Source organism: Capricornis sumatraensis, chromosome 20 (genome assembly GCF_032405125.1).
Source record: "Capricornis sumatraensis isolate serow.1 chromosome 20, serow.2, whole genome shotgun sequence".
Lineage (NCBI taxonomy): Eukaryota > Metazoa > Chordata > Mammalia > Artiodactyla > Bovidae > Capricornis > Capricornis sumatraensis.
Genome location: NC_091088.1, coordinates 22,533,540 through 22,560,911, shown reverse-complemented (window position 1 = coordinate 22,560,911; position 27,372 = coordinate 22,533,540). Strand labels below are relative to the sequence as shown.

Sequence of the window (27,372 nt, the reverse complement as noted above, 5' to 3'; positions counted from 1 at the left end):
CAACACATGGCTTCCACGTTCTAAACTTCAACATCTTAACACTTTCACTTACTGGATTAGTATAGATATAAACAGGGTTAACATGAAATGACTTAAATACTTAAATCAATCACAATTTTACTATATAACCAGCTTCCCTTGCTTCTGATTCCCTTTCTAAAGTTTTACTTACTTTTAAACATATCCACAAGTTAGTCTTAATTCGATGCCCTTTTCTTGAAGACTCCTGAATTTTGTTAAATATTCATTGTTATTGTTATTGGTAACTCAGTGTGTACCTAGAATATAACTCCCAGAGAGTTCTACTATTTATATTTTCACAAGACTTAAAATAATGTGTAATGTTATAAAAATGTTACTTACAAATCAAAGACAATTCTAATTATGTTCAGTATAAACTGATTAAGTGTAATATTACTGTCCACCAATGATCTGAAAATTGCTCATCTATATATGGCAATCTTAGTTAAACTGATTGCCTAGTTAAGTAAAAATCTCTCATTTAATGGCTGTAATTAAATTTAATACATACATGTTGGATATGGTGCCATCCAAGAGAAATAATTTTTTGCCCTTAAAATTTTAATACTGAGTTTTTTAAAAGTAGGAAAACTAATAAAGCAATGTTTTCTGGATTATGAATGAGGTCTTTTTAAAGTGTATTACTGGACGCCTAGGTTAGGAGGAGAGAAAATCAGTGATGCTCAATTTGCATACCTCTATCTTTTATTTAGGAAAATACAAAAAAAAAAATGTAGAGTTTGAACAACATCAAAAATAATAATGATCATTAGAATGCCAGTTAAGAAGCGTTTCTAGGAACCATTACTCTGATGAAACCTTAAGGTAAACTGTTGAATCCAGGGAGTGACACATTTTATAGTGTCAATTTTTCAGGTATCAAACCTCTGCTTCTTCCTCAAGCCTTAGAGTGAGGGCTTCCATGGCCCAACTCACCCACATAAAGGAGCAGATTTCAGGAATGACCAGAGCTGTTTTTGGTCTCTTCTCATTAAAAGTTATCTCTATGTAAACCCCAAACTATAATCCCTACCTATGCAGAATGACTGGGAATGGAAACAGCTGTGATACATTTTATCCTCAGGGATGTGAAGTCAGCACAGTGATTAAACTATGGGAAGGGGTGTATGCCGAGAACTGTTCTTCAATAACTGTTTCTGGCAAGAGAAGAACTACAGATACTTGTTAGGTAATCCAGGAATATACTCCACATATTATACATGATGAGGCAACTATCATCTCTAAGTATGATATTAATGGTATGGTGATACTTTTTAAAGTCTGAATCTTTTAGGGGTAGATGCTAAAGTATTTATGAAGAGATATGATGTCTGGAATTTGATTCAAAATAAGTAAGAATGGGATGAAGGAGAATGGGTAGAAACAGACAAAACAAGATTGGCCACGAGGGACTTCCCTAGCAACCTGGTGGTTAAGAGTCCGCCATCCAATGCAGGGGTCACAGGTTCAATCCCTGGTCGTGGAACCAAGATCCCACATGCTATGGGGCAACTGAGCAATGCAACTCCTGGGCCTGCACACTCTAGAGCCCAAGTGAGCCTGCGTGCCACAACTAGAGAGCCTTCACGCCACAACAAAGACCCAGCACAGTCAAAAAAAACACAACACTGGCCATGAGACGGCAATCGTTAAAGCAAGTGACAAATTTTATGGTTAATTATACTATTTTTTCAACTTTTGTTACAGCTATATTTTTTCACAACAAAAGTAAAAAAATAAAGTACAATAAAATAACTAAAATCAACTCTGGAAGTCACACACAAGTACTACAGAAATTAAATCAGTGCTAATGACAAAGTTGAAGAAAATGTCCAGAACATAGGAAACAGTCCTTAGAAGGCAGAAAGGCTATTCAGAGGAAAGGCATGGAAAAAAATGACAATGTCCAATTCATACCTAATTGATGTAACTAAAGAAGAGGTCTCAGCAAATGTAATTGAAGAAATAACTAAGAAAATATTCCAGAAGACTCAACACTACAGTCTGAAAAGCCTTAGACTCCTCTTGTGCAATAATAAATGACAGAACATTATTAGGATAACACCTACAGAATTTTCAAGCATACTTATGACTTCTTTAAAAGGTTTTAATAGTATTTTATTACACAGGATACATGTAGCAACACATAGGATACAATGGGTAACAACGTGAATACCTGTGAACCCACTATCCAATTGTGACTACATCTGTATTTGGTGTCTAGATCAGGGGTCATCAAAGTGGAATGTTTAGAAAAGCCCCCTGAAGTGCAAGTAGAAAATATGAGTCCATATATTCACCTTTATGTGTCTATAAAGACCAGAAAGAAATTAGTTTTTAAAATATTTACTACAAGAAGAAATGCCCTCCCTTGAAATACACATCACACACATATGAGATAGTCTAAGAAAAGAGCAGAACTCCCATAACAGAATGGGCTGATGTGGGGTCCTCACTCATCTGCTTTAACTGTGATCACAGTACAATGGCAGTCCATGTTTTCCTGATTCAGTAGTTTTATAGAATACAAATGGATCAATGGAGTGTTTAAAAAGATTTCTGCAACATATCATGAAAGATAATAGAGGCAAAACTGTGAATAGTAAGAAAATAATAGGAGTTAATACTTACTTCTGGAATAAGCTTTGACAGCCACAGTACAAAATAAAATAAAAACAATTACCTAATTAAAATCCATCATTTTCCCCAAAATAACTGCTTAACCTTTAGAAATGTATTCTGTATGGGCCGCATGTATAAATACCTAACATTAGTACAATGGCACATATATGTCATGTTTATGTTGCATATTTAGCTTTAGTTACAGATTGACTTGTATCCCCTCAATGTATAATTGGAAGAAGGGTCTTTAAGGAGGTCATTAAGGTTAGAAAAGGCCATTAAGGGTGGGTCTCTTATCCAATATGACTGGTGTCCTTCTAAGAGAGGGGAAGAGATGAGGCACGCATGAGCACAGAGAAAAGGTCATCTGAGACACACAGTGAAAAGGTGGCATCTTCTCAAGGCGGCACAAGTCAGAGACCTCAGGAAAAATGAAACCTGCCAACACCTTGATTTTAGACTTCAAGCTTTCAGAACTGTGAGAAAATACATGTTTGCTTTTTTTTTTTTTTTTTAAGAAATCCAGTCCGTGGTATTTTGCTATGGCAGCTTTAGCACACTGTGTTGTTCAGTAGTGAAGCTGTGCCTCTTTGCAACCCCATGGACTGCAGCATGCCAGCATGCCCTGTCCTTTACCATCTCCCCGACTTTGCTCAAACTATTTGTTCACTGAGTTGGTGATGCCCTCCAACCATCCCATTCCCTGTCATCCCCTTCTCTTTCGGCCTTCAATCTTTCCCACCATCAGGGTCTTTTCCAGTGAGTTGGCTCATAATGAAAGTATTGGAGCTTCAGTTTCAGCACCAGTCCTTCCAATGAATATTTAGGGTTGATTTCCTTTAGGATTGACTGGTTTGATCTCCTTGCTGTCCAAGGGACTCCCAAGTCTTATCCAGAACCTCAATTTGAAAACATCAATTCTTTGGCACTTGGCCTTCTTTATGTTCCAGCTCTCACATCTGTACATGACTACTGGAAAAACCATAGCTTTGACTACATGGACCTTTGTTGGTAAAGTGATATCTCTGCTTTTTAATAAGCTGTTTAGGTTTGTCGCAGCTTTTCTTCCAAGAAGCAAGCATCTTTTAATTTAATGGCTGCAGTCAACATCTGCAGTGATTTTGGAGCCCCAGAAAATAAAATCTGTCACTGCTTCCACTTTTTCCCCTTCTATTTGCCATGAAGTGATGGGACTGGATGCCATAATCTTAGTTTTTGAATGCTGAGTTTTAAGCCAGCTTTTTCACTCTCCTCTTTCACCCTCATCAGGAGGCTCTTCAGTTCCTCTTCACTTTCTGCCTTTAGAGGGGTGTCATCTGCGTATCTGAGGTTCTTGATATTTCTCCTGACAATCTTGATGCCAGCTTGAGATTCACCCAGCCCAGCATTTCTCACAATGTACTCTGCATGTAAGTTATACAGGCAGGGTAACAACATACAGCCTTATTGTACTACTTTCCCAATTCTGAATCAGTCAGTTGTTCCACGTCCAGTTCTGTTGCTTCTTGACTTGCATACAGGTTTTTCAGGAAATGGTTAAGGTGGCCTGATACTTCCACCTTTTTAAGAATTTTCCATCGTCTGCTGTGATCCACATAGTCAAAGGATTTTGCGTAGACAGTGAAGCAGATTGATTATATTCTTTGCAGCCAAAGATGGAGAAGCTCTATACAGTCAGCAAAAACAAGACATGGAGCTGACTGTGGCTCAGATCATGAGCTCCTCTCATTGTAAAATTCAGGCTTAAGTTGGAGAAAGTAGGGGAAACCACTCGGTCATTCAGTTATGATCTAAATCAAACCCATTATGATTATATAATGGGGGTGATAAATAATTCAAGGGATTAGGTCTGGTAGACAGAATGACTGAAGAAGTATGGACAGAAGTTTGTAACCTTGTACAGGAGGCAGTGACCAAAACCATCCCAAAGAAAAAGAAATCCAAGAAGGCAAAGTGGTTGTCTGAAGAGGTTTTATAAATAGCTGAGGAAAACAGAGAAGTGAAAGGCAGGGGAGAAAGGAAAAGATAAACCTAACTGAATGCAGAGTTCCAGAGAATAGCAAAGAGAGATAAGAAATGAACAATGCAAAGAAATAGCTGAAGACAATAGAATGGGAAAGACCAGAAATCTCTTCAAGAAAATTGCAGATATTAAGGGAACATTTCATGCAAGGATGGACACCATAAAGGACAGAAACAGTAAGGACCTAATAGAAGCAAGAGATTGAGAAAAGGTGGCAAGAATACACCAAAGAACTATACAAAAAAGGTCTTAATGACTCAGATAACCACAATGGTGTGGTCAGTCATCTAGAGCCAGACATCCTGGAGTGTAAAGTCAACCGGGCATTAAGAAGCATTACTATGGACAGTTAGTGGAGGTGACAGAATTCCAGCCAAGCTATTTCAAATACTAAAAGTTGATGTAGATAAAGTGCTGCACTAAATATGCCAGCAAATTTGGAAAATTCAGCAGTGGCCACAGGACTGGAAAGATCAGTTTTTATTTCAATCCCAAAGAAGGGCAATGCCAGAGAATGTTCAAACTACCATACAATGGTGCTCATTTGGCATGCTAGCAAGGTTATGCTCAAAATCCTTCAAGCTAGGTCTCAGCAGTATATGAACCAAGAACTTTCAGATGTATAAGCTGGGTTTAGAAAAGACAAAGGAACCAGAGATCACATTGCCAACACTTGGATCGTGGAGAAGGTAAGGGGATTCCAGAAAAACATCTACTTCTGCTTTACAGTTTACAAACTGTTTTTACATGTATTCTTCTTGCTTTAATATGCTGTGAGGCATGAGAAATTCTTACCCAGGATCTGGGCAGGTGGGGAGGAGGATGCCAGGGATCAAGCCCCTTGGTTCTTCCATATCTGCATCTTGCTTCACTCTACAGCACCACAGTCAAACTGCTGCTATTAGTCACTAAACCGCAGAGATGAGCACCCAACCCAGGGTGGCGCTTAAAGGTATCTTTTGAGATTTTTTTATTTTTAGTTTAGAATATTAATAAATCAATTGCCAAAAGAGTGACTATCAAGTTCTATGTCAGAAAATATCAATATGTCAGCTACTCATCATCAAACATCAATTCAACAAACATTACTGAATCGCTACAAAGCACTAGGTGAACACTTAAAATATACAGTCAAACAAACATACAGGGGTTTATTCCTCTCCTACTACTTGTGAAGCTGTCTTTGGTAGACTTGTCTCACAATTCCCAGAGACAGTCTGTTGGGAAATCTAACTATCAGGGAATCCATCTTAAGTTCTTTTCAACAAGGTAACAGTGTGCGTCTAATGAGAGAATCTGTTATATTATCTGAAAAATGCTCCAATTAAAGTCTTCAAGTCTAAAGTCAGCACCTAAGAAACAACTAAAATCTTAAATAATGTTCATTATTCTATCATTCATAGTACTGATTAGTAAACTAGTTACTGAGACAAAGGAGAACTGTTTTTGAATAAAAACAAGCAAAAATCAAACCAAATAAAACTCTTATCTCCAAACCCTGGGGCTTTTAAAGTGAGGTAACTATGCCTTTTATTGTCTAAAGAGGCCCCACTTCTAAGACTAAAAGAGAATGCAGTTAAGAATTAGGCATAACCAGGAGTGTCCCATGCAAAACAGAATGTATGGCCTCCCTATTTGTAAGTCACGTCTCAGTCCATCCTGTCCTCAGGAGATTACAACAACAGAAAAGAATCAGGAAGCCAGAGGGAACTCAAAGCAAGGAAATAAAGAAAAAAAAACCACTTTCACAAAGCAAGTTTTCCCTCAGTTTTAAAAACCAATCTGAATATTAATATTATTTTACATAAACCACGGTAAAGAGTGGGGCAGAAGTGGTAAAATACGGAGGACTGGTTAAAGTAAACTTAAGACGCAGTCAGATGCCAGATCCCTTCCCCATCCCAGTAAAGTACTGGGATTCCCTTAAGAACATAAATCAGCAGGCCCCTGCACAGGTGACACAACACAGCTGACCAGAGTACATAGTCTACTGAAAACAGCAGCTCAGGTGAGTGCATGCATCTGGGATGCTGAATGCTTCCCCTATGTGGCTCCCAGAGGCTGGCAGCTGGGCCTTCATTCTCAAGCCAAGAGACTTGTAGAGTCTTCCCTAAGAAATCTGACCAGCCTTAAAAAAAGACCTAAAGTTACTGACACATGAGGTTCCACAATCAAATATATTAGTCAGATGACCTACCCTGAAAATCATAATCAATAAACCCTCTCTAGGTCAGGAAGCAACAGTTAGAACTGGACATGGAACAACAGACTGGTTCCAAATAGGAAAAGGAGTACGTCAAGGCTGTATATTGTCATCCTGCTTTTAACTTATATTCAGAGTACATCATGAGAAACGCTGGACTGGAAGAAACACAAGCTGGAATCAAGATTGCCAGGAGAAATATCAGTAACCTCAGATACGCAGATGACACCACCCTTATGGCAGAAAGTGAAGAGGAAGTAAAAAGCCTCTTGATGAAAGTAAAAGAGGAGAGTGAAAAAGTTGGCTTAAAGCTCAACATTCAGAAAACAAAGATCATGGCATCCGGTCCCATCACTTCATGGGAAATAGATGGGGAAACAGTAGAAACAGTGTCAGACTTTATTTTTTTGGGCTCCAAAATCACTGCAGATGGTGACTGCAGCCATGAAATTAAAAGACGCTTACTCCTTGGAAGGAAAGTTATGACCAACCTAGATAGCATATTCAAAAGCAGAGACATTACTTTGCCGACTAAGGTCCGTCTAGTCAAGGCTATGGGTTTTCCTGTGGTCATGTATGGATGCGAGAGTTGGACTGTGAAGAAGGCTGAGAGCCGAAGAATTGATGCTTTTGAACTGTGGTGGAAGACTCTTGAGAGTCCCTTGGACTGCAGGGAGATCCAACCAGTCCATTCTAAAGGAGATCAGCCCTGGGATTTCTTTGGAAGGAATGATGCTAAAGCTGAAGCTCCAGTACTTTGGCCACCTCATGCAAAGAGTTGACTCATTGGAAAAGACTCTGATGCTGGGAAGGATTGGGGGCAGGAGGAGAAGGGGACGACCGAGGATGAGATGGCTGGATGGCATCAAGGACTCCATGGACGTGAGTCTGAGTGAACTCCGGGAGATGGTGATGGACAGGGAGGCCTGGCGTGCTGCGATTCATGGGGTTGCAAAGAGTCAGACACGACTGAGCGACTGAACTGAACTGGACTGAACATGCTTATAGCTTCCAATCAGCATTTTAAAATCCTATTAAATATGAATGGGGCTTCCCTGATGGCTCAATGGTAAAGAATCCATTTGCTAAGCAGCAGACGCAGGTTCAATCCCTGGGTTGGGATGATCCCCTGGAGAAAGAAATGGCAACCAATTCCAATATTCTTGCCTGGAAAATCCCATGGACAGAGGGGCCTGGTGGGCTACAGTCCACGGGGTTGCCAAGAGGTGGATAGGACTTAGCAACCAACCAATCAACTAATTTTATATATGAACAGACAAAACTGTCAGACATCTAATGAAAGATTCTAATATAAAAGACAGAGACCAGAAAAAATATATGTAATGAATAGCCAAATGAAGCTTTAGAGCAAAGAAAGAAAAAAATTTTCTTAATCTATTAGTATTTTTCTCACAGAGATAAAAAGACATTTTACAACTATGTAACAAGAGCAAGATACTATTAAAAGAACATGCAGAGAAGTTAAAAAAAAGGGGGGGTGGTCCTCTGAAATGACAAACTCAGAGAAGGATTAAAAGATAAAGCTGAGGAAGTCTTCAGAGGAAGTAGAGCAAACCATAAAAAAGGTGAGTAATAGGGGAGATAAGAAAATTACAGATCTAACATCAAATTAATAGGAGCTCCCCGAAAATGAAGAAGAATCACCAACAAAAAGGTTCAAGAAAACTTCACAGAAATAAAAGGAGAGGACTTCTCAATACAAAGAGTCTTCAGAGCACCAGCGAAAATGGAAACAAAGAGACCCATGCCGTGGCAGAGTAGTTAATCTTCAGAACACTGGGATAAAGTGGAGACCTGAGAAGGTTTCAGAGAGTAAAACAAGGCACAAAAGACAGGACCACAACAGCTTTGTTTCATCAACAGCAACAGAGGAGAGACTGTCTTTAAAAGTTTGCAGGAAAATTATTTCCACCCGGAATTCTACACCCAGTCAAACTACCAGTCAAGTATGAGAGAACCATAAAGACACTTTCTGATATTCAAAGTTGAAAAATGTTTACATTCAGGCTTTCTCAGGAAGCTACTGAGGGTCTAACACCAGGACAATGAGAGAATGAATCAAAACAGAGGAAGACATGGGCTGTAGGAATCAGGAAACCCAACGTGGGGGAGGTGAAGAGTGACCCTCGGACCACAGCTCCGTACCCAGGGTGGGGACAGCCAATTTAGATCGGAGGCTTACGGAAGACAAAATCGATGAAACACAAAGTGTTTGAAAGTCTCCCAACATAATTAGATAGTTGGTGAAAGTAAACAAAAGAAACAAGACAATCATTAACTTCAAAAAGATTTTTAAAAACACAAAAAAACACAAAGGACAGAAAAAGAAGAGTGATCCTGGTTCACAGGGTTCAGCTGAGAAAAGCACTTATATAACTGTAATAGCGCAAACCCTCAACAATGACTTAACAAAATCAGGATACGATTTATATTGGGAGGTTGGAAGTATAAGCAAGCAAACTCATCTCCTATAGAAAGGAATCCACAGATAACGCCCAAACCCCTAAAATCAAGAAAGCAATACAGCCACACTATCTCAAAAACGAACTAAAAGTCAGAGGGTCAAAGTGCAGAAAAGGAAATAAGGAACCCCAGGGACTAGACTTGCTTGCTGTTTTTTGTAACAATATTACAGAATTGCTATTCTCTAAACAATAAGAATGCATAAAATTTTATTAAACTAAACTGATAAAAACAAAAAAGGAAAAAAAGAAACAAGAGGAATTATTAGAAAAAGAACAAAGAAAATCCCTTAGACATTTTAAATTATCAGATGGCTTCAGATTTTAGTTTGTATCGAAGTATTTTTCCCATGACTAAACCCACATCAATGTATTGCATGTGTGCGTGCTAAGTCACTTTGGCCACGTCTTACTGCAGCCCTCTGGACTGTAGCTCACCAGGCTCCTCGGTTCATGGGATTGTCCAGGTAAGAGTACCAGTGTGGGTTGCCATGGCCTCCTCCAGGGGTTCTTCCCGATCCAGAGATGGAACCCAAGTTTGCAGGTGGGTTCTTTACCACTATCACACCTGGGAGATCCACATGAATGTATATATTCCCTAAACATGATCATCTACTCTTACCCACACTTTTCCAGTGTGAGTAAAGATGGAGACCTTGTAAATCTTACCTCAAGCAGAGCTGCTGCAGGATCACCCTGCAGACTTTTCCCTAGTTTGTCCACTTCATCTAACAGGAACACTGGATTGTTTACCCCTACAGTCTTCAAGCCATTGATTATCCGGCCAGGCATGCTGCCAACATAGGTGCGCCTGCAGAAGGCAAGCCATAGATTAGCAACAGAGAGATGGCAGGAGGCAGGCACAGTATCACTTAGAAATCAAAATTCTGGATCAGGAAAAAGTTATTTAGTTACCACAGGAATATAGTAAAGAGATACTATAAATTTTAAAAGCCCTGTGATACATCAAAGAATCATCAGATTCAATTCTTATTTTCTATTTAATTCTGGCTGTAAATTACCCATGATATTGGAAGCACTGTATCTAATTTTTACCACTTAGTGAAACTGAAAAAAATTATACTTTAGTCACATAGTTACAATTCTTACACTTCCAAGATTCCAAAACATCCAGAGAGCGCTATGAATTTAATTCCCATATTTTTCATAGCTTTTCAGGGCACCTTTCTGGCACTTCCCAAACCCCAACATAACTGCCTTTTTAGTCTGAAAAGGCTGTCTTGGGGCTGGCTAAAACATTATCACCATATTCATGGAGGAAATTAGAACTGGTTCAAAGGTCCACTCAAAATACTTGCAGACCCCACCAAAAAACAGAAAAAAATTCCAACTTTTTTGTGTTCATAGACAATAATTTGTTACACATAGTAGTAAGAGGATCTGGGACCAACAGTATTTATAGAAAAATTTCATTAATTCTGGCCTTTTGAATAAAACTGTGTTTACCCTATATACACCAACTGGCATAACCAAGCTCAGCCAGACATTTGGTTGTGCGTTCAAATGTTAGAGGCTGCTTTAACATATCTGATCAAAAATCAGCTACATAACTGACAGATGCAGAGCATGAAACGAAATAAAAATATGTTTGTCAAACTAAAAACAGTGCCTTTTTGACAAAGCCAGCGAAACTTTATTTTAAGCAGCAATTTCCTGATTTTAATTATAACCCTACGGCCTAAGCCATGAGAAATCAAATGCTGTTTGTGAAGAGGCATGAAAGGGTGAGAGCCTGCAAGAAAGAAACCAAGGACAAGTGGAACAGCGGCCATATCTCATGATCTGCACAAAGCCGGCTCACGGAGCAATCCTGCCACATGACTGGTATAAAGTAGGACAGAGTAAATAGTGACCTTTGAAAAGACAAGAAAGCCTCAAGAATATCGTAGGAATGCTTTTCATCTGGGGGCGTGATTGAGGGCCTGGAACCAGATACAATGAACACTGTCCGGTTATAATGAGGAGTTAGCACATTCGAGACTTCAGAACAGGATATAGGAATGACAAGACTCATAAGTAATAAGTTCTCCGAAATTCTCTCTCTGGAGAACTGACAGATTTGTCAGCCTTCTGTGAATAAGCAAGGAAGGGAAATTAAAAAAAAAAAAAAAAACACCTCAAAGCTCATTTCTCTCAAAGGGTCATTTCTTGCTGCATTAATTTCTTTTCCTTTCCTTACTGTTTTTGATAGGCAGATTTCAAAACCAAGTCCTGACAATTCTAGACCTACAGTCATGGAGAGAAAATAATATTCTAGACAGCTGCCCTAGAAATCTAAGTACTAGTCATAGTATACAAACAACTCCTCCTAGGCTTTCTACTGCTTCCCAGAACCTAGAAGATAAGGTCCAAACTCTTCAGTCTGGAATTCAAGGTTCTTCACAATCCAGTCCCCACCACCAGCTTTCCAACCACAACTGAGGTTCTATTAATATCCTTTACACTTTTTTTTAACCTTTGTTAATATGGTTGAGTTCCTGCTCTTAATACCCTCCCTGCCTATGTAAATCTCAGAGATCCTACTAAACTCTTCCTGACCACCTCTTACAAAGGGATCTTTCCAATAATGCAATGTCTGCAGCATGTACTGGCGCTATAAGTCTCCTGATTCACACTTAAGACCTAGGTTTCATCCATGGGTACCAAGCATATGGCCTCCTCTAAAGAGCCAGTGAGCACTCTGATAACAGAAAGTGGGTCTTAATACAGATTAGATACTGCATATAGAGTTGTAAGATCGTTTCCCAAATAGAAGCCTTTATTTGCTTAAAGACACCAGATCAATGACGCCAGGACCCAAAATATCTATGACCACTGTTAAGGTCGTATAAGTCTCTGAGTACTGCTTTGCATAAATAATATGACCCAAGCCTCAGTTTCCTCATCTGCTAAAATGGGGATAATGGCAGTACCAACCTGATAAATTACATGAGATCACTAGAGACTATTATAGGTAAAGCACACAGCCCAGTGCCTGGCACACAGTAAGCTTTCAAAAGATGTAATTGTAACTGTTATTTTAATAGCTACTTTAAGTCCACTTGTAATTTCCTGGAAAAAGATACAAAGGCAGGTGTCAGTACATCAAATTTGGGTCCCATTTCAATGTCTGTCTCACAGAAGCAACTCTTATAATGGTCTTTTCATAGTGAAACCGAGCCCCCCAGACCAAGTTCCCTTACTGAGTTAATGATTAATCTATCCAAAACTTTATTCCTTTTCTTGTCTCCTCTGACCTCAATCCTGCACTAATGCAACACTGACCAACCAGAGTCAGATGACTGTGCTGTTAATAACATCGCCAGTGTACTGAAATAGCTGTTATAAATCTCATTGTTTAACATACAACTCAGGTTGCTTCTCCAGGGCAAGGAGCCCCAAGCCATAGACCACCTGGCCAGAGAATCATAAACCAGAGACATTCAGACTCTTGAAACTACAATTAAGAAATGTCACAGAAATGTCACACAATGATAATTAACCCCAGCCTCTTTGTTCCCCACCTTTAGAAAAACCCCTTGCTCAAAGATCAAGTGGAACTGGATCTGAGGCTTGTCTCCCACAGGATTGCTGGGCACCCTGCAATAAACCCTTCCTTTGCTACAAACCTGCTGTCAGAGTTCGGCTTTCTGAGCCATGGGCACATGAGCCTTTTGCTCAGTTACAACAGCCCCAAGAGCATTCAATGCCCCTAGAGCTCCTCCATCACAGGTGACATCCCCAAATATGTACCACTAATCTAGATGTCAAATCAAGACAACTGTGAGCAGAGCCTGTGAGCTATGTAAAGTATCTGTAATGTGCTTGCGTTTTGCTAGAAGGTATGGGTAGCATGCAATTCACTGACTGAAGTTACAGAATATACTATGACTGAACCTTTGGACTAAACCTGATGCTGGGAAAGATTGAGGGCAGGAGGAGAAGGGGACGAGAGGATGAGATGGTTGGATGGCATCAATGACTCAATGGACATGGGTTTGGGTGGGCTCTGGGAGTTGGTGATAGACGGAGAGGCCTGGCGTGCTGCGGTTCATGGGATAGCAGAGTCGGACATGACTGAGCGACTGAACCGAACTGAAACCTTTGGAATATGAATAAATACACAAAAATGTTCTCTTTCAACAAACAAACACAAACATTAAAAAAAAAACAGAAACAAATTAGCATCCTAAGAAACTACAGAGGTAGAAAATAAATGATTTTACAAATTGTAACCTTTTTGAGGGCAAAGTACTCTCTTTTGAGGGCAAAATACTTCTTCCTTATGATACCACATCTAGAAAGCAATATAGTACAATACAGGAAAGCTTGAGGACATTTTCCTTTTATTTTTCTAAGAATGTATAGCTCCAATTACTTATAATTCAGCCTGAATATGTAACTATCTTGGAGTTTTTCTCAAAATTAAACCATACACGTGAACTTGAAAATATATAGATCCATAGTTGTAACTGTTACATAAGCTTATTGTTGTAATTGTTCATAGGCTTATCAGGAGAATTCAATCAGTGTATAAGATACAAAAACAAAAAAATGCCTACATAGTTCAAAATTTTAAGTGACAAGATTAGCATTCTTAATTTTCCCCAAAGCAATCTGTATTATGCTTGAGAAAACAACTACATAAAATTACAATATCACCTACTTACAGCTGCACTGTAATCAACTATTTTACTATATTGCATCATCTCTCAGTTCAGTTCAGTTTAGTCATGCATCATCTCTAGATATAGTCAAATCAAATCCAATGTAGTCCAAGAGGCTGGTCATTCTGTCACTGCCAAGGATATCTAAACGTTAGAAATAAGGGATGTCTTTCCTTACTTCTTTTCCAGTATGTAGAGAGGGAGAAAAAACGGCATTTTCCCATCAATTTTTTCATGCCTATCCAATGAAGGAGCACTTATGGACTACAAGACAAACTATTAAAGTGATATTCACAAACAATTTAAAGTAATATAAAAAGTTTATGTTGCAATGTTAAGTTGAAAGGGTAGGATGATAACTCTATTGCTTTAAAAAAGAGCAAAAGCTGCTTGATGAAAATCTGGCAGGTGTGTGTGCATGTATCTCAAGTTGGATAAAGTAATAAACCTAAAAGAAATCCTAATGAGCTCTTTTTAAAACAGAAAGTCTTTAAGGAACTAAAAATAGTCTTTAATATAGCATGTCTAAACAAATGAAACTGTTCTGTAGCAGTCATTCCTAAATCTTCTTAGACAGTCATTTGCATGGATGTGCTCGTCCAACGGACTGCCTGATTTCCAAGATGTTTTAATCTTACTTGAACTCACACAGCATTTACGGAGCACTTACCATGCTTGGCACTGTGCTCGGCAGTACAGAATGTACGGAGGATTAGAAAATACAAAATAATCCCTAGCCTACAGAGCTCCTACTTTCACTATATTTACATTTTACCTCCACAGGAATATATCAGAAATGCCAGAGACCTGTATTATTGAATCATTAAAGAGCACAATAGTCCAGAGGAGAGCAAGATCATCACTGACTTGGGTTGCAGCCTCAAGACAAACATGGAAGCTTTTCGGAGGCAAAGAAGAGCTATATGCAAATACATGTTATAAAGGAGGCTGATGAGCAAACAGTAACATGTCTGGCGTACTATGCTAAAAATATTTTAAAACCTTGCTGCTTCAGTTATTTTTCCCTTGTAGAGACTAATAATGAAACAGCTAATTTAGTTAAAACTTCACTATTTCAGGTTACATATGAAAATTTATCAACGTGGAAAGCAAAAGTTCATTTTTCTTCTCAAACTGGTTAAGAATTGAGCAGAGGATTCCTTACAATGATATAACTTTATCATTTGAACAAACAGCTAGTAAGTGACTTTTTTTTTTTAGTAAGTGACTTTCAAAGAGTTACTCTCATCAACAACCTGAGAAATATCACAACATATATTTCACTGAGGAACAGCTAATGAAAAAAGATCATTATCCAAACACGACTTTATAAAACCTCACCCCCAAAGAAGTCACTTTATCTTTAATGTTTATGAACTGATTTAAATTATTTATATTTAAATAATTAATTAAATTATTTAAATTACTAAAATACAAGTCAAAAACTGATAGATGGGAACAGAGATTCTGTGACTTATAAAAGTAGACAAAAGTCTCAATGGAGATGATGAGAAATATTAAGCTGAAAAAATGTGGTAGTTAATATGGAGCATAAACAAGACTATTCTTCCTCTAATCCACCGAGGTAACATGAACCTGAACAATGGGACAATATTCAGTCAGATCACTGCTATCTTCTCAGTCTAGGATTTTCATGTGAACCCAGTCTTTTTCTTCCCATCTCCCACCTCACTGTCATTTTAACTCTAAAAGATAATACCTTAGGTTGTTTTTAAAATCAATTTCTAACTTATTAGCACCTTCCTCCACATAAACAGGCACTTCTACCAAAAGGCTGGCGCTCCATGCGTGGGAAACTGGGGAAAGTGAGTGGCACAATCAAGAGAACAAGCAAGGAAGATAAGAGAACGCAGCTCTGTTTTTCCTTGACTATTTTAAGGCTGCTGAACAGCAGTGCCTACTCACAGGCGGAAGAAAAACAAAACTCCGCGTGAACTCTGCTTGTGAGCATGTGACCAGGACTAAAATGTCAAGACCTGGGTGTTGCCCGAATGCCTCAACTGTGACGTGGAGCCACTTGTTCTCACAAGCCCCACCCCATGGTGGTGCTATAATCCTCTGCTGTCTCCTCTCCCCTCATCACCTCCTCCAACCAGTAACTCCGGCACAAGCGCATACTCTGCTCTCAACTGGCCTTCCTGTCATCCAGCACTCCCGGCTCTCCACCAGCTTCTCAACAGGCTTTCAGACAGAAACTTTCTCCAGGCTTTGGCCATGTAGACGGTGGGTGGGTAATAAGTCCCCAATACCACAAGCACACGTTGCTGTAGTGTTCAGCAAAACATCTGGTACAGTGATGGCTAAGAAGTACATGTTTACCAGCAAGGTGTATCGAAAATACCTTAACAGAATGATTCACAGACAAACCCACATACCTTTTATTTGGCAGTGATCATAACCTCAACATGCACCATAAAAAAGCTTATATTTATACATATTTTAGGCAAATACACAAGCTTCTTTCACAAAAGATCCATAAAAAAATAAATCTTCATTTTCTTTAGGTTCAGTTCTCTTAACAACAGTCACACATACAAAAGTATACTCACTTGAAAAAAGAAAACAAATTTTCTATCTATCATTTTCAGTAAAGATTTAAAACAGGGATCTGTTTAAACCCAACAGTGTTTATATAAGTGGTAAGGATTATGACCTTATATATTGCCTACCAACCAGATTTCCCAGGTGGCGCTAGTGGTAAGGAACCCACTTGTCAACGCCCAAGACGTGTAAGACACCCAGGTTTGATCCCTGGGTCGGAAAGATCACGATCCCTGGGTCGTGAAGGGCATGGCAACCCACTCCAGTATTCTTGCCTGGAGCAGCCCATGGACAGAGGAGCCTGGCGGGCTACGGTCCACAGAGTTGCAAAGAGTTGGACACGACTGAAGCGACTCAGCACATATATTTGCACCAACAGGCATCATAAGGATACATTTTCCACAATTCTGCCACATAAATTATATAACGTCCCAAACAGGATATTTTAGGTACAATTTAAGAATCAGACTGAATTTTATAAAAAGTCATACTGAAGCTTATAAACCTAACCATGTCCTCCTGAGAACTGAGAATTAATGGAAGGTAATTTTTATTGAATGTTCAGTGTGTGCTGGGCACCAAGCCTTACTAAATAATCAACAGCAATGTAGGAAGAAATAAGGACAAATACCTAAATGTCATGTGCCTAAGACATTAACTGCATATAACAATAACTCCACAAACTCACTCTCTAAATTTCATCAAACACTCACACAAAAATGTGCTACAGATAAAAGGAAGAAATAAATGAAGACAACTCGGAGTGCAGGAATCAAGTCTCTTGCATGGAGAACACCTCCCTAAAGCTCTGTACGTAAAGCCTGAGGACTCGGGCCACAGATCTAGCTTCTCTAGGATTGGTCCACGATGCCAATTTCTTTACAAAAGCGAACTACAGCCTCTAGTGGCACGTAAGAGAATAAGAAAATCTAGGCAACAAAAACATGATTGGAAATTGCCAGAAAGACCAATCCCAATCAATTCCTTGACCTAATCTGCAGTCCTTATTGCTTGTTTATGAAAATCTTGAAACGATTTTTCTTCAATGCGTAAGAACTGTAAATAAGCAAGTAAAAGAGAATAAAAAGAACCAGTTTCCCACCCCTGCTTGAGAATCTCACGAATAAGGCAAATGAAAAATAAGGTGTCATGAAAACATCATATTCTTTTTTCTCCCACAATTCAAGTTTAAACCATATTCACCGAACTGTAAACATGCATTTAAATTACCCTTGGCTACTGGCAACTGCTCAATGCTTGCATTGGCAGGCCTGCCAAAGCCCCTACTTATAATCTGCAATGCTTTTGCAATTTCAAGATCAAGGGTATGATCTTGTGGACAGAGTTTATTTTGAGTTTAATTACTTTCTATTCAAAGTTACATGCCCTCTTTTTAAAAAAACTGTTTTGAGATATAACTGACATATTACATTATATTAATAGTATGTCAACATCATGTGCTTTTAAGTATACAGCATCGTATTTTTTAAGCAGGTCATAATTTCTACATTCTTAAATGTTCTACATTTTTAAATTACTTTAACACATACACCATAGGTATGTCTTCTCACAACCTGCAACTATGAAACAGAGGTTCATGCTTTCCCAAAGTATCTTCCAATCTGAGCCACAGAGAATAAAACAATGAACATAACATGAAAATCTCACTCTAATAATGTCAGATTAATCAGAGACCCAATTCTTATAGTTTAATGTATTTTTATGGAAAGGGTGTCAAAAATGCAAGGATAAGGCTTAATTATTTTTTCTCCTTATTACTCATTCTCACACTATAAACCAGCCTCCTCGAAAGAAAGTTTAAACTGCAAACAATAAATTTGTTATCAAAGATTTCTTACCTCCTCCTATTTGCCTGCTATTTGCACTTACTTCTTAAACTCTGAAAGTTATAGGTCATTATTTATGAAATGTTATAGGGTCAAAATGAATATAATAATAACTGATTTATAATTGCATTATAATGAGATTCCAGGAAAGCTGAGGCAAAGACTCCCCATCCACCGTCGCAGAGACATCAAGGTTAGTTTGGGTATACCTTGACGGCAGAGGCCTTAGGCTAGCAAGTAAGTACCATAAATGTCCTTTGCAATCAAGGTAACACAAAGAGCCATTTTAGGGAAAAGATCTATATCATGCATTGACTTATGAGGGGGCTCTGGAAAAGGGAGGAGAATCAGAGATTAAATTGAGAGAGGTCCTCTACCTGTGTCCTCGAATGTCAGACTGATCACACACGCCTCCAAGCGCAATCCTGTGAAACTCTCGGCCCAGGGTCTTGGCCACTGATCTTCCCACACTTGTTTTACCAACCCCAGGAGGGCCGACAAAGCACAGAATGGGGCCCTTCAGGTTGTTTTTCAGCTGCCTGACAGCCAAGTATTCCAGCACTCTCTTCTTCAATTTTTCCATGGCGTAATGATCATTATCCAGCAGAACGCGGGCTGCTCGAATGTCCAGACGATCTGTCAAGTAATCCAACAGAGACAATCTGAGCACATGGAGCTGTTCAACGGAAGAACTCCTTTTCAGACAGGCAAGAGCCAGAATAGCTTTTTGAAAAAAGAAGTGAGAAGAACAGGCTTGGTTTCTTCTCAATGAGTCTTCAGGAAGACCTGGACTTGGTTTTCTTGCTTAAGTATTTATAGAAATAATAGATATTACATAATTAAAAACTCATTATGGAATGATTTTGGAATGGAATGATGGAATAATCATTTGGAATGATTTTCTATATACACATTATTTCTATGGACACAAGTAGAATATTTCTACATATTCTACTTTCCACTGTCAGTTTTGTGGTTGTGGATTATCCTCTGGCTGCCACCCAGCTGACAAATGCATTTTGGCTTGACCTATTGTTTAATCTGTGATTATTTTAATAGAGTAGATAGTAGAATAGATTGGAGAAGGCAATGGCACCCCACTCCAGTACCCTTGTCTGGAAAATCCCATGGACGGAGGAGCCTGGTGGGCTGCAGTCCATGGGGTCGCTAGGAGTCGAACATGACTGAGCGACTTTACTTTCACTTTTCATTTTCATGCATTGGAGAAGAAAATGGCAACCCACTCCAGTGTTCTTGCCTGGAGAATCCCAGGGATGGGGGAGCCTGGTGGGCGGCCGTCTATGGGGTCTCATAGAGTCGGACACGACTGAGCGACTTCACTTTCACTTTTCATTTTCATGCACTAGAGAAGGAAATGGCAACCCACCCCAGTGTTCTTGCCTGGAGAATCCCAGGGATGGGGGAGCCTGGTGGGCGGCCGTCTCTGGGGTTGCACAGACTCAGACACAACTGAAGCGACTTAGCAGCAGCAGCAGCAGCAGAATAGACAGTAGAATATTTCTACATATTCTACTTGTGCTTGTATTTGTTCTTTTCCTTTTTAAGTGGTTTTTTTCTTATTATGTTAGTTATATATGCTCATGCCAGAAAATCTGATGACACTAATAAAAAAGGAAGAAAATACTCACCTGTAATCTCATTTCCCCACAGAGAGAATCACTACCTTCACTCCAGTACACATTATTCCACATTCTCTGTGTGTGTGTATGTGTGTACGTGCACACACACTTATATACCTATTTTTCAAACTAAGATTATATGAGGGCTTCAAATTTTGGGAAAATACGTTTCTTTCCCTTAAATAATACGGACATCTTTCAGTGTCAAATGTATTCCTCAGTAGCAGTTTAGTGGCTACATAATATTCCATTATTTAATTATCCATTCCCTTTTGCTGAGCATTTAGGTTATCTACAAATCTTTACAGCTATAAAGTATGCTTCACTGTGCATCTCTGTAACTAAATCTTCACATACCTCTGAAATTACTTCCTTCAGCTAATCTAAAACAGAAGAGCTAGGTCGAAAAAAAAATTACGACATGAAGAACTGTCTAGGTTCTATCCATTAAAATCTCACCAGAAATGTATGAATTAGGCCCTTTTTCCAGAGCCAAGCTTTCATCAGGTTTACTGGTGCTTTAGGATCTAAAATAAACACAGATTAAACAATAGGTCAAGCTGAAATGAATTTATCAGCTCGGTGGCAGCCAGAGGATAATCCACAACCACAAAACTGACCGTGAAAAGAAAATGGGAGAGAGAAAAACACAGAAGTCCACTCTTTCACTCAGTTATTTGGAACGTGCTATGCATTTTTCCTACAAGAAAAAAAAAAATGGCCTGGTTTTCAAGCTAGTCTGGTTCTCAAGCTAGTCTACAAAAATCCAGCTAAGCAATAATGTATGTAAATTAATTACAATACTACTGAATTTAGTCAGAGTCCTGGCTGAGCGATTTGGAAAGGGAAGAAAAAAATTTCTTTCCTTTTTTTCTTCCCTTTCCTGGCTTCAGAAGCCAATCAATGAATATATGAATAAATGAAACAAAGTCTCCTATTTCATGATGCTAATCCGGACACCAAAACCTACCACAGTAAAGAAAAAACCCACTTTAGACCAATTCCACTTTGCATAGCTCTAATTATTCAAATACTGGTAAATCAAATCTATTCAAAGAGTAATCTACAGAGTCCCAGTGGGATTTCAGTTATGCAAAGATGGTTCAATACTTAGTTACCAATATATTCATATCATGTCTAAGGGCACTTTCTAAGAAAATGTCATTTTGTATCTAAAAAGGCATTTGTTATAATGCAACATTCACTTCTGATGAACATTTAGTAAATATTTAGTAACTAGCTGGGCTGGATGAAGCACAAGCTGGAATCAAGATTGCCAGGAGAAATATCAATAACCTTAGATATGCAGATGACACCACTCTAATGGCAAAAAGCAATGAGGAACTAAAGAGCCTCTTAATGAAGGTGAAAGAGAGTGAAAAAGCTGGCTTAAAACTCAACATTAAAGAAACTAAGATCATGGCATCTGGTCCCATCACTTCATAGCATTTAGATGGGGAAAAAGTAGAAACCGTGACAGACTTTATTTTCTTTGGCTCCAAAATCTCTGCAGACAGTGACTACAACCACGGAATTAAAAGACACTTGCTCCTTGGAAGAAAAGCTATGATGAACCTAGATAGCGTATTAAAAAGCAGAGACATCACTTTGCAAATAAAGGTCTGTATAGTCAAAGCCATGGTTTTTCCAGTAGCCATTTACAGATGTGAGAGTTGGACCATAAAGAAGGCTGAGCATTCAAGAGGGAGGGAAGCCATGTATACCTATGACTGATTCATGTTGATATTTGGCAGAAACCAACACAATTCTGTAAAGCAACTATCCTTCAATTAAAAAATACATAAATTTTTTTTAAGAAGGCCGAGAGCTGAAGAACTGATGCTTTTTAACTGAGGTACTGGAGAAGACTCTTCAGAGTCCCTGAACAGCAAGGAGATCAAAATAGTCAGTCCTAAGGGAAATCAACCCTGAATATTCATTGGAAGGACTGATGCTGAAGCTGAAACTCCAATACTTTGGCCAACTGATGTGAAAAGCTGACTCACTGGAAAATATTCTGATGCTGGGAAAAATTGAGGGCAGGAAGAAAAGGGGCGACAGAGGATAAGATGGTTGGGTGGCATCACCAACTCAATGGACATGGGTTTGAGCAAGCTCTGGGAGATAGTGAAGGACAGGGAAGCCTGGCGTGCTGTAGTCCATGGGGTCACAAAGAACCAGACATGACTGAGCAACTGAACAACAACAGCAAAACTAAGAGCAGAATCTATGTACTTTAGAAAATAAATGAACACACTGAAGGAATTTCTAATATGCCAAGTAAAGATGATTTCAAAAGTCAATTCTTTCAAACTTTTAAGGAAAGAAAATTTCCATGCTACTTATTATTGTCTTATCTTTTCTATACAGGATGCATCTTTTCTGATTATTTTTTTAATTATTTAGAATGTATGCTTCCTATTATGAATAAAACTTACAGTTAAACATGAAAAATGTAAAACTTACTTCAACATTTATTTCTCTATTTACAATTGGAAGACTGAAATGGTATCTAACTGGCTCCCTCCATTCAAGATGGAAAATCAACAAACTTATTTCCTCCAACTCACTCCTCTTTGCTTGGGTAACTGTCTCTACTTAGGTAAGCTTCTCTTTTTGAGAATTATGAAAGACATTTTTCACGGTTTTATGATTTTACTTGTAACAAGTATTTAGGCCTAAAGTACTAGTTTAGAAGCTCACCATGACTACTTTTTACACAAATTATCCATCTTCAGTTCTCCACTGAGATGGTGAACAATACGAAGTGTTTTTGTGATGGGTACATGAGTGCCGTGCATCTCTAATGCTGACACAGGTCCAACAGAAACTCTGAGTTGTTAAAAAAAAAAAAAGCTTTGCTTTGTTGTTATATTCTCTTGGTTATTTCAGTAAAGAATTGGAGCTAGCACTCTGCATTCAAGTAAACATTCTGCCTTCAATTCTCTGCTGCTGCTGCTGCTAAGTCACTTCAGTCGTGTCCAACTCTGTGCGACCCCACAGACGGCAGCCCACCAGGCTCCCCCATCCCTGGGATTCTCCAGGCAAGAACACTGGAGTGGGCTGCATTTCCTTCTCCAATGCATGAAAGTGAAAAGTGAAAGTGAAGTCGCTCAGTCGTGTCCGACTCTTCGTGACCTCATCGACTGCAGCCTCCCAGGCTCCTCCGTCCATGGGATTTTCCAGGCAAGAGTGCTGGAGTGGGGTGCCACTGCCTTCTCCAAGTGACACTGTATGAACCTGACAAAAATTCCTAGTCAGTCATTAATTTCACTTTACAAATAGGACCAGTGTGGGAGGAGAGGAAGCTGAGGGCAACTTACTAGATTACTAACAGCAAACAGTAAAACCTGCAATTTCATATCTACAGGTCATTATACTATATGCACCCTGCATGTCTCCTAAGTCATTAGTCAAGATAAATCCTAGAGCACAGCAAAACATTACCAAGAGAACACCAACATTTCAAAACAAGACCCTCGGTGTTACCAAGTTATCTAGACGTGCTTCACATCATGCACTAGCCCTACTGTCAAGAGAAAATAACAGGGCTTGGAAATTAGACTCCATTAATATAAGACTTTGTATCTGCTAATTCCAAATTCCTAATTTATCTCTCCCTGCTTTCCCCTTTAGTAACTGTAAGTTTGTTTTCTATGTCTGTGAGTCTGTTCCTGTTTTGTAGATAAGTCCATTTGAATCATATTTTAGATTCCACATACAAGTGATGAAATTATATACCTTATGATTCCATTTAAGTGACATGTTTGAATTACAAAGTTTTAGAAATGAAGGACAAGCTAGGGATTGCCAGGGCTTGGAGAAGACTCTTGGGGATTGCCAGGGCTTGAGAGTCTCTTGGACTGCAAGCAGATCCAACCAGTCCATTCTGAAGGAGATCAGCCCTGGGATTTCTTTGGAAGGAATGATGCTAAAGCTGAAAGTCCAATACTTTGGCCACCTCACGTGAAGAGTTCACTCACTGGAAAAGACCCTGATGCTGGGAGGAATTGGGGGCAGGAGGAGAAGGGGATGACAGAGGATGAGATGGCTGGATGGCATCACCGACTCAATGGACATGAGTCTGAGTGAACTCCGGGAGTTGGTGATGGACAGGGAGGCCTAGTGTGCTGCCATTCATGGGGTCGCAAAGAGTCGGACACGACTGAGCGACTGAACTGAATGACACAAATACCTGTCAAAAACACACCAAATGTAAGGCGTCTCATTTCATGCAGACGACATGACAGCACTAAACTGCAACGTCACTTTCTCCCCCGGGTCTATACTAACAGTGCTCAGGGCCTGCTCCAAATCTCACAGAATGGGGCCGCTTCGCTTCAGAGCAGGCGCTGTAGAGCTAGGAGTTAACAGAAGACCATCTGAACCAAAACGGGATTTCCTAATAGCCCAGCTAGATCCAGATGGACCTCAGAACTCAAACTGCTCAGGGGATAGCCAGGGGCTAATTCAATGGGAACGCGTGCTCCCCTGCAGTCATCTTACTACGGCATTTCCAGAAAATGTCGAATTAAGAATTAAACCAAGAAATTCAGCTTCAGTTTATTTCATAAAACATCATCAACCAGAAGGCAATACACTGTCATGAATGTAAACATGAAGTAAATTTAGAAATAAATTTACCAACATAGCTTTATATACAGTTGCTCAAAACCTGGAAACAACCCAGATGGCCAACAACTGTTAAATGGATAAACCAATTACTGATAGATGCAGTACCATGGATGAGCTTTAAAGTAATTATGCTAAGTGAAAGAATTAAAAAAAAGGGAGCACATATTAAATCACTCCATTTATATAAAATTTTAGCCATACACATTAATAAATCCGCTAAGTGAGTCTGCCAAAAAAACTAATTAAAATAGGGTTGTTTTAACCTTAATACTGCCCTTGCCTAGTTAATATAACACAAATAATGCTTCATTCTAGGCCCTCTTTGAGACAAATGCTTGTTTTGAATTCTCAATACCAGAGAGTATGCTCCTCTGTAGATTTAACAGGAAAGTATTTTTTAAGAAAAACATTTTTTAATATTAAAAATTCAGCATTCTGAAATCTAGTATGTATGGCATAACTTACATGGGGCATAAACATTTTTTGGGGGGCTAACACTTCTCAAAATTTCTAGCGCTGCTTTACATGTAAGAATTTTACTAGCCAGGAAAATATATCTGATCAATTCTCAAGATTCAACAATTCTTATGCCAAAATTAGTTCAGGGAATCAACCCACTGCTGAACTTAATAAACCTTGTATGTAAATTTAACAAGAGAGTCCAAATACAGAAACAAATGCAAATATAATGATTCTGAAAATTCTGAAAGACAACTGAGTATATTTCTTACCCCAAGAGAAAGTACATAACAAATACATTAAAAAAAAAAAAACTGGTATAAAATCCTCCTGGTAGATAAAAAACTACTCAAAGATAGGAGAGATAAAAAGAAATTAAACTCTTTAAATAGTTTTAGTGGGAAAAAAACAAACTTTCAATGGTAAAACTGTTTTACTGTTATCCTGTCGATATACATAATTATTTCCTTTAGAAAATATAAAAGATTTGCTGTCTCTAGTTCTTGCCTGGAGAATCCCAGGGACAGGGGAGTCTGGGGGGCCGCTGTCTATGGGGTCGCACAGAGTCGGACACGACTGAAGTGACTTAGCAGCAGCAGCAGCAGTACTTATTTGGCACTTATTGCCAACTACCTCAAAACTGCTTTGTTTTCCTATGCTCCTGGCAAAGAGTACATAAATACAAAGCTTATTATCTGACTGACTACTGGTATTGAGAAATACATATTCACCAATTACAGAAAATCCTACCTTCTCCAGAATTAGGCAAAAGGCACTTTTACGCAGCACCCTCTTTTCCTTTACTTCCTAAAACCTATGACACAAGTTCAGTCTCTAAACAGTTTACATCGTGAACTACTACAACAGAAAGATAATCAATGGGGAATATTTCAGCAGAATTTGCTCGAGCTTCCTGAGAGACAATTAGACTGCAAGAACAGGTGTTATCTGTGCACTCACCAGTTGTACTTTTGTTCCAGGGAAGCTCCACCATAAGTTCTAAATAATTTCTAGTCAGAGCATATTCTGGCATTGACTGAGGCATTTTTTTGAGCCTGTGGGGAAAGAATACACAGCAAACCTGTTCAGGAACACAGAAAAATTCTGTGAAACAGAAAAACCAAGCACATCTCCCTTTCTTGGTCAGATATATCATGCATTTTTGGCTAAACAGATCTGAAAACGTTTTTATTAGGCTGATGCTAATGTAACTGTTAGCTTCCGTAACTTAGCTAAAGTAACTGGGGCTTCCCTGGTGGCTCAGGCAGTAGAGAATCTGCCTGCAGTGCAGATCTGGGTTCGATCCCTGGGTTGGGAAGATCCCCTGGAGAAGGGAATGGCTACTCACTTCAGTTCTCCTGCCTGGAGAATTCCATGGACAAAGGATCCTGGCAGGCTACAGTCCATGGGGTCACAAAGAGGTGGACAAGACTGAGCAAATTTCACTTTCACTTTTCAACATAACTGTGGTTTTTGCATTGTTGAACTCTGCCATTTGATATTGGAATACATTCTTAATAAATGCAGTTATGCTATACATCATTTTAATGTGCATTTCTATGTTTTTTGCTAATGACTTATTACTTGCTGTTTATTTTAGACTGGGGAAATGATGTTAGACAAAAAGCAAATTCTCTGATTTTCTTATTCAGGTTCAAAATGGATTTTAAAGCAGCAGAGACAAGTCACAACATCAATAACGCACATGGCTCAGAAACTGCTTAATGAATGTACAGTGCAGTGGTGGTTCAAGAAATTTTGCAAAGGAGATGAGAGTTGTGAAGATGAGGAGTGTAATGGCTAGCTAGCTATGAGAAGGCGATCATGACCAATTAAGAGCAATCATTGAAGCTGATCCTCTTACAACTACGTAAGAAGTTGCCTAAGAACTCGACGTCAGCCATTCTATGGTCATTTAGCATTTGAATCGAATAGGAAAGGTAAGAAAGCTTGATAAGCAGATGCCTTATGAGCTAACTGCAAATCAAAAAACTCATAGTTTTGAAATACGCAACAACTACAAACTACTTCTCAGTAATATTGTGATGCGTGACGAAAAGTGGATTTTAGATGACAACCAGCGATGACCAGCTCAGAGTCTGGACCGAGAAGCTCCACATGCTGCTGCTGCTAAGTCGCTTCAGTCGTGTCCGACTCTGTGTGACCCCATAGACGGCAGCCCACCAGGCTCCGCCATCCCTGGGATTCTC

The 27,372-nt window shown here is 39.1% G+C and overlaps 1 protein-coding gene across 2 annotated transcripts in view; it reads right to left on the bottom strand.

Annotated features, from left to right (window-relative positions):
* Positions 1 to 27,372, bottom strand: part of LONP2 (lon peptidase 2, peroxisomal) — an 82,954-nt gene that overhangs the window by 39,526 nt on the left and 16,056 nt on the right. For both annotated transcript variants that reach the window (XM_068993280.1, XM_068993281.1), the window contains 3 exons: positions 26,123 to 26,217; positions 18,806 to 19,064; positions 10,022 to 10,163 (listed from right to left, as the gene is read on the bottom strand). In XM_068993280.1, the coding sequence (XP_068849381.1) occupies positions 10,022 to 10,163; positions 18,806 to 19,064; positions 26,123 to 26,217 (496 nt within the window). The remainder of the gene's footprint in view (positions 1 to 10,021; positions 10,164 to 18,805; positions 19,065 to 26,122; positions 26,218 to 27,372) is intronic.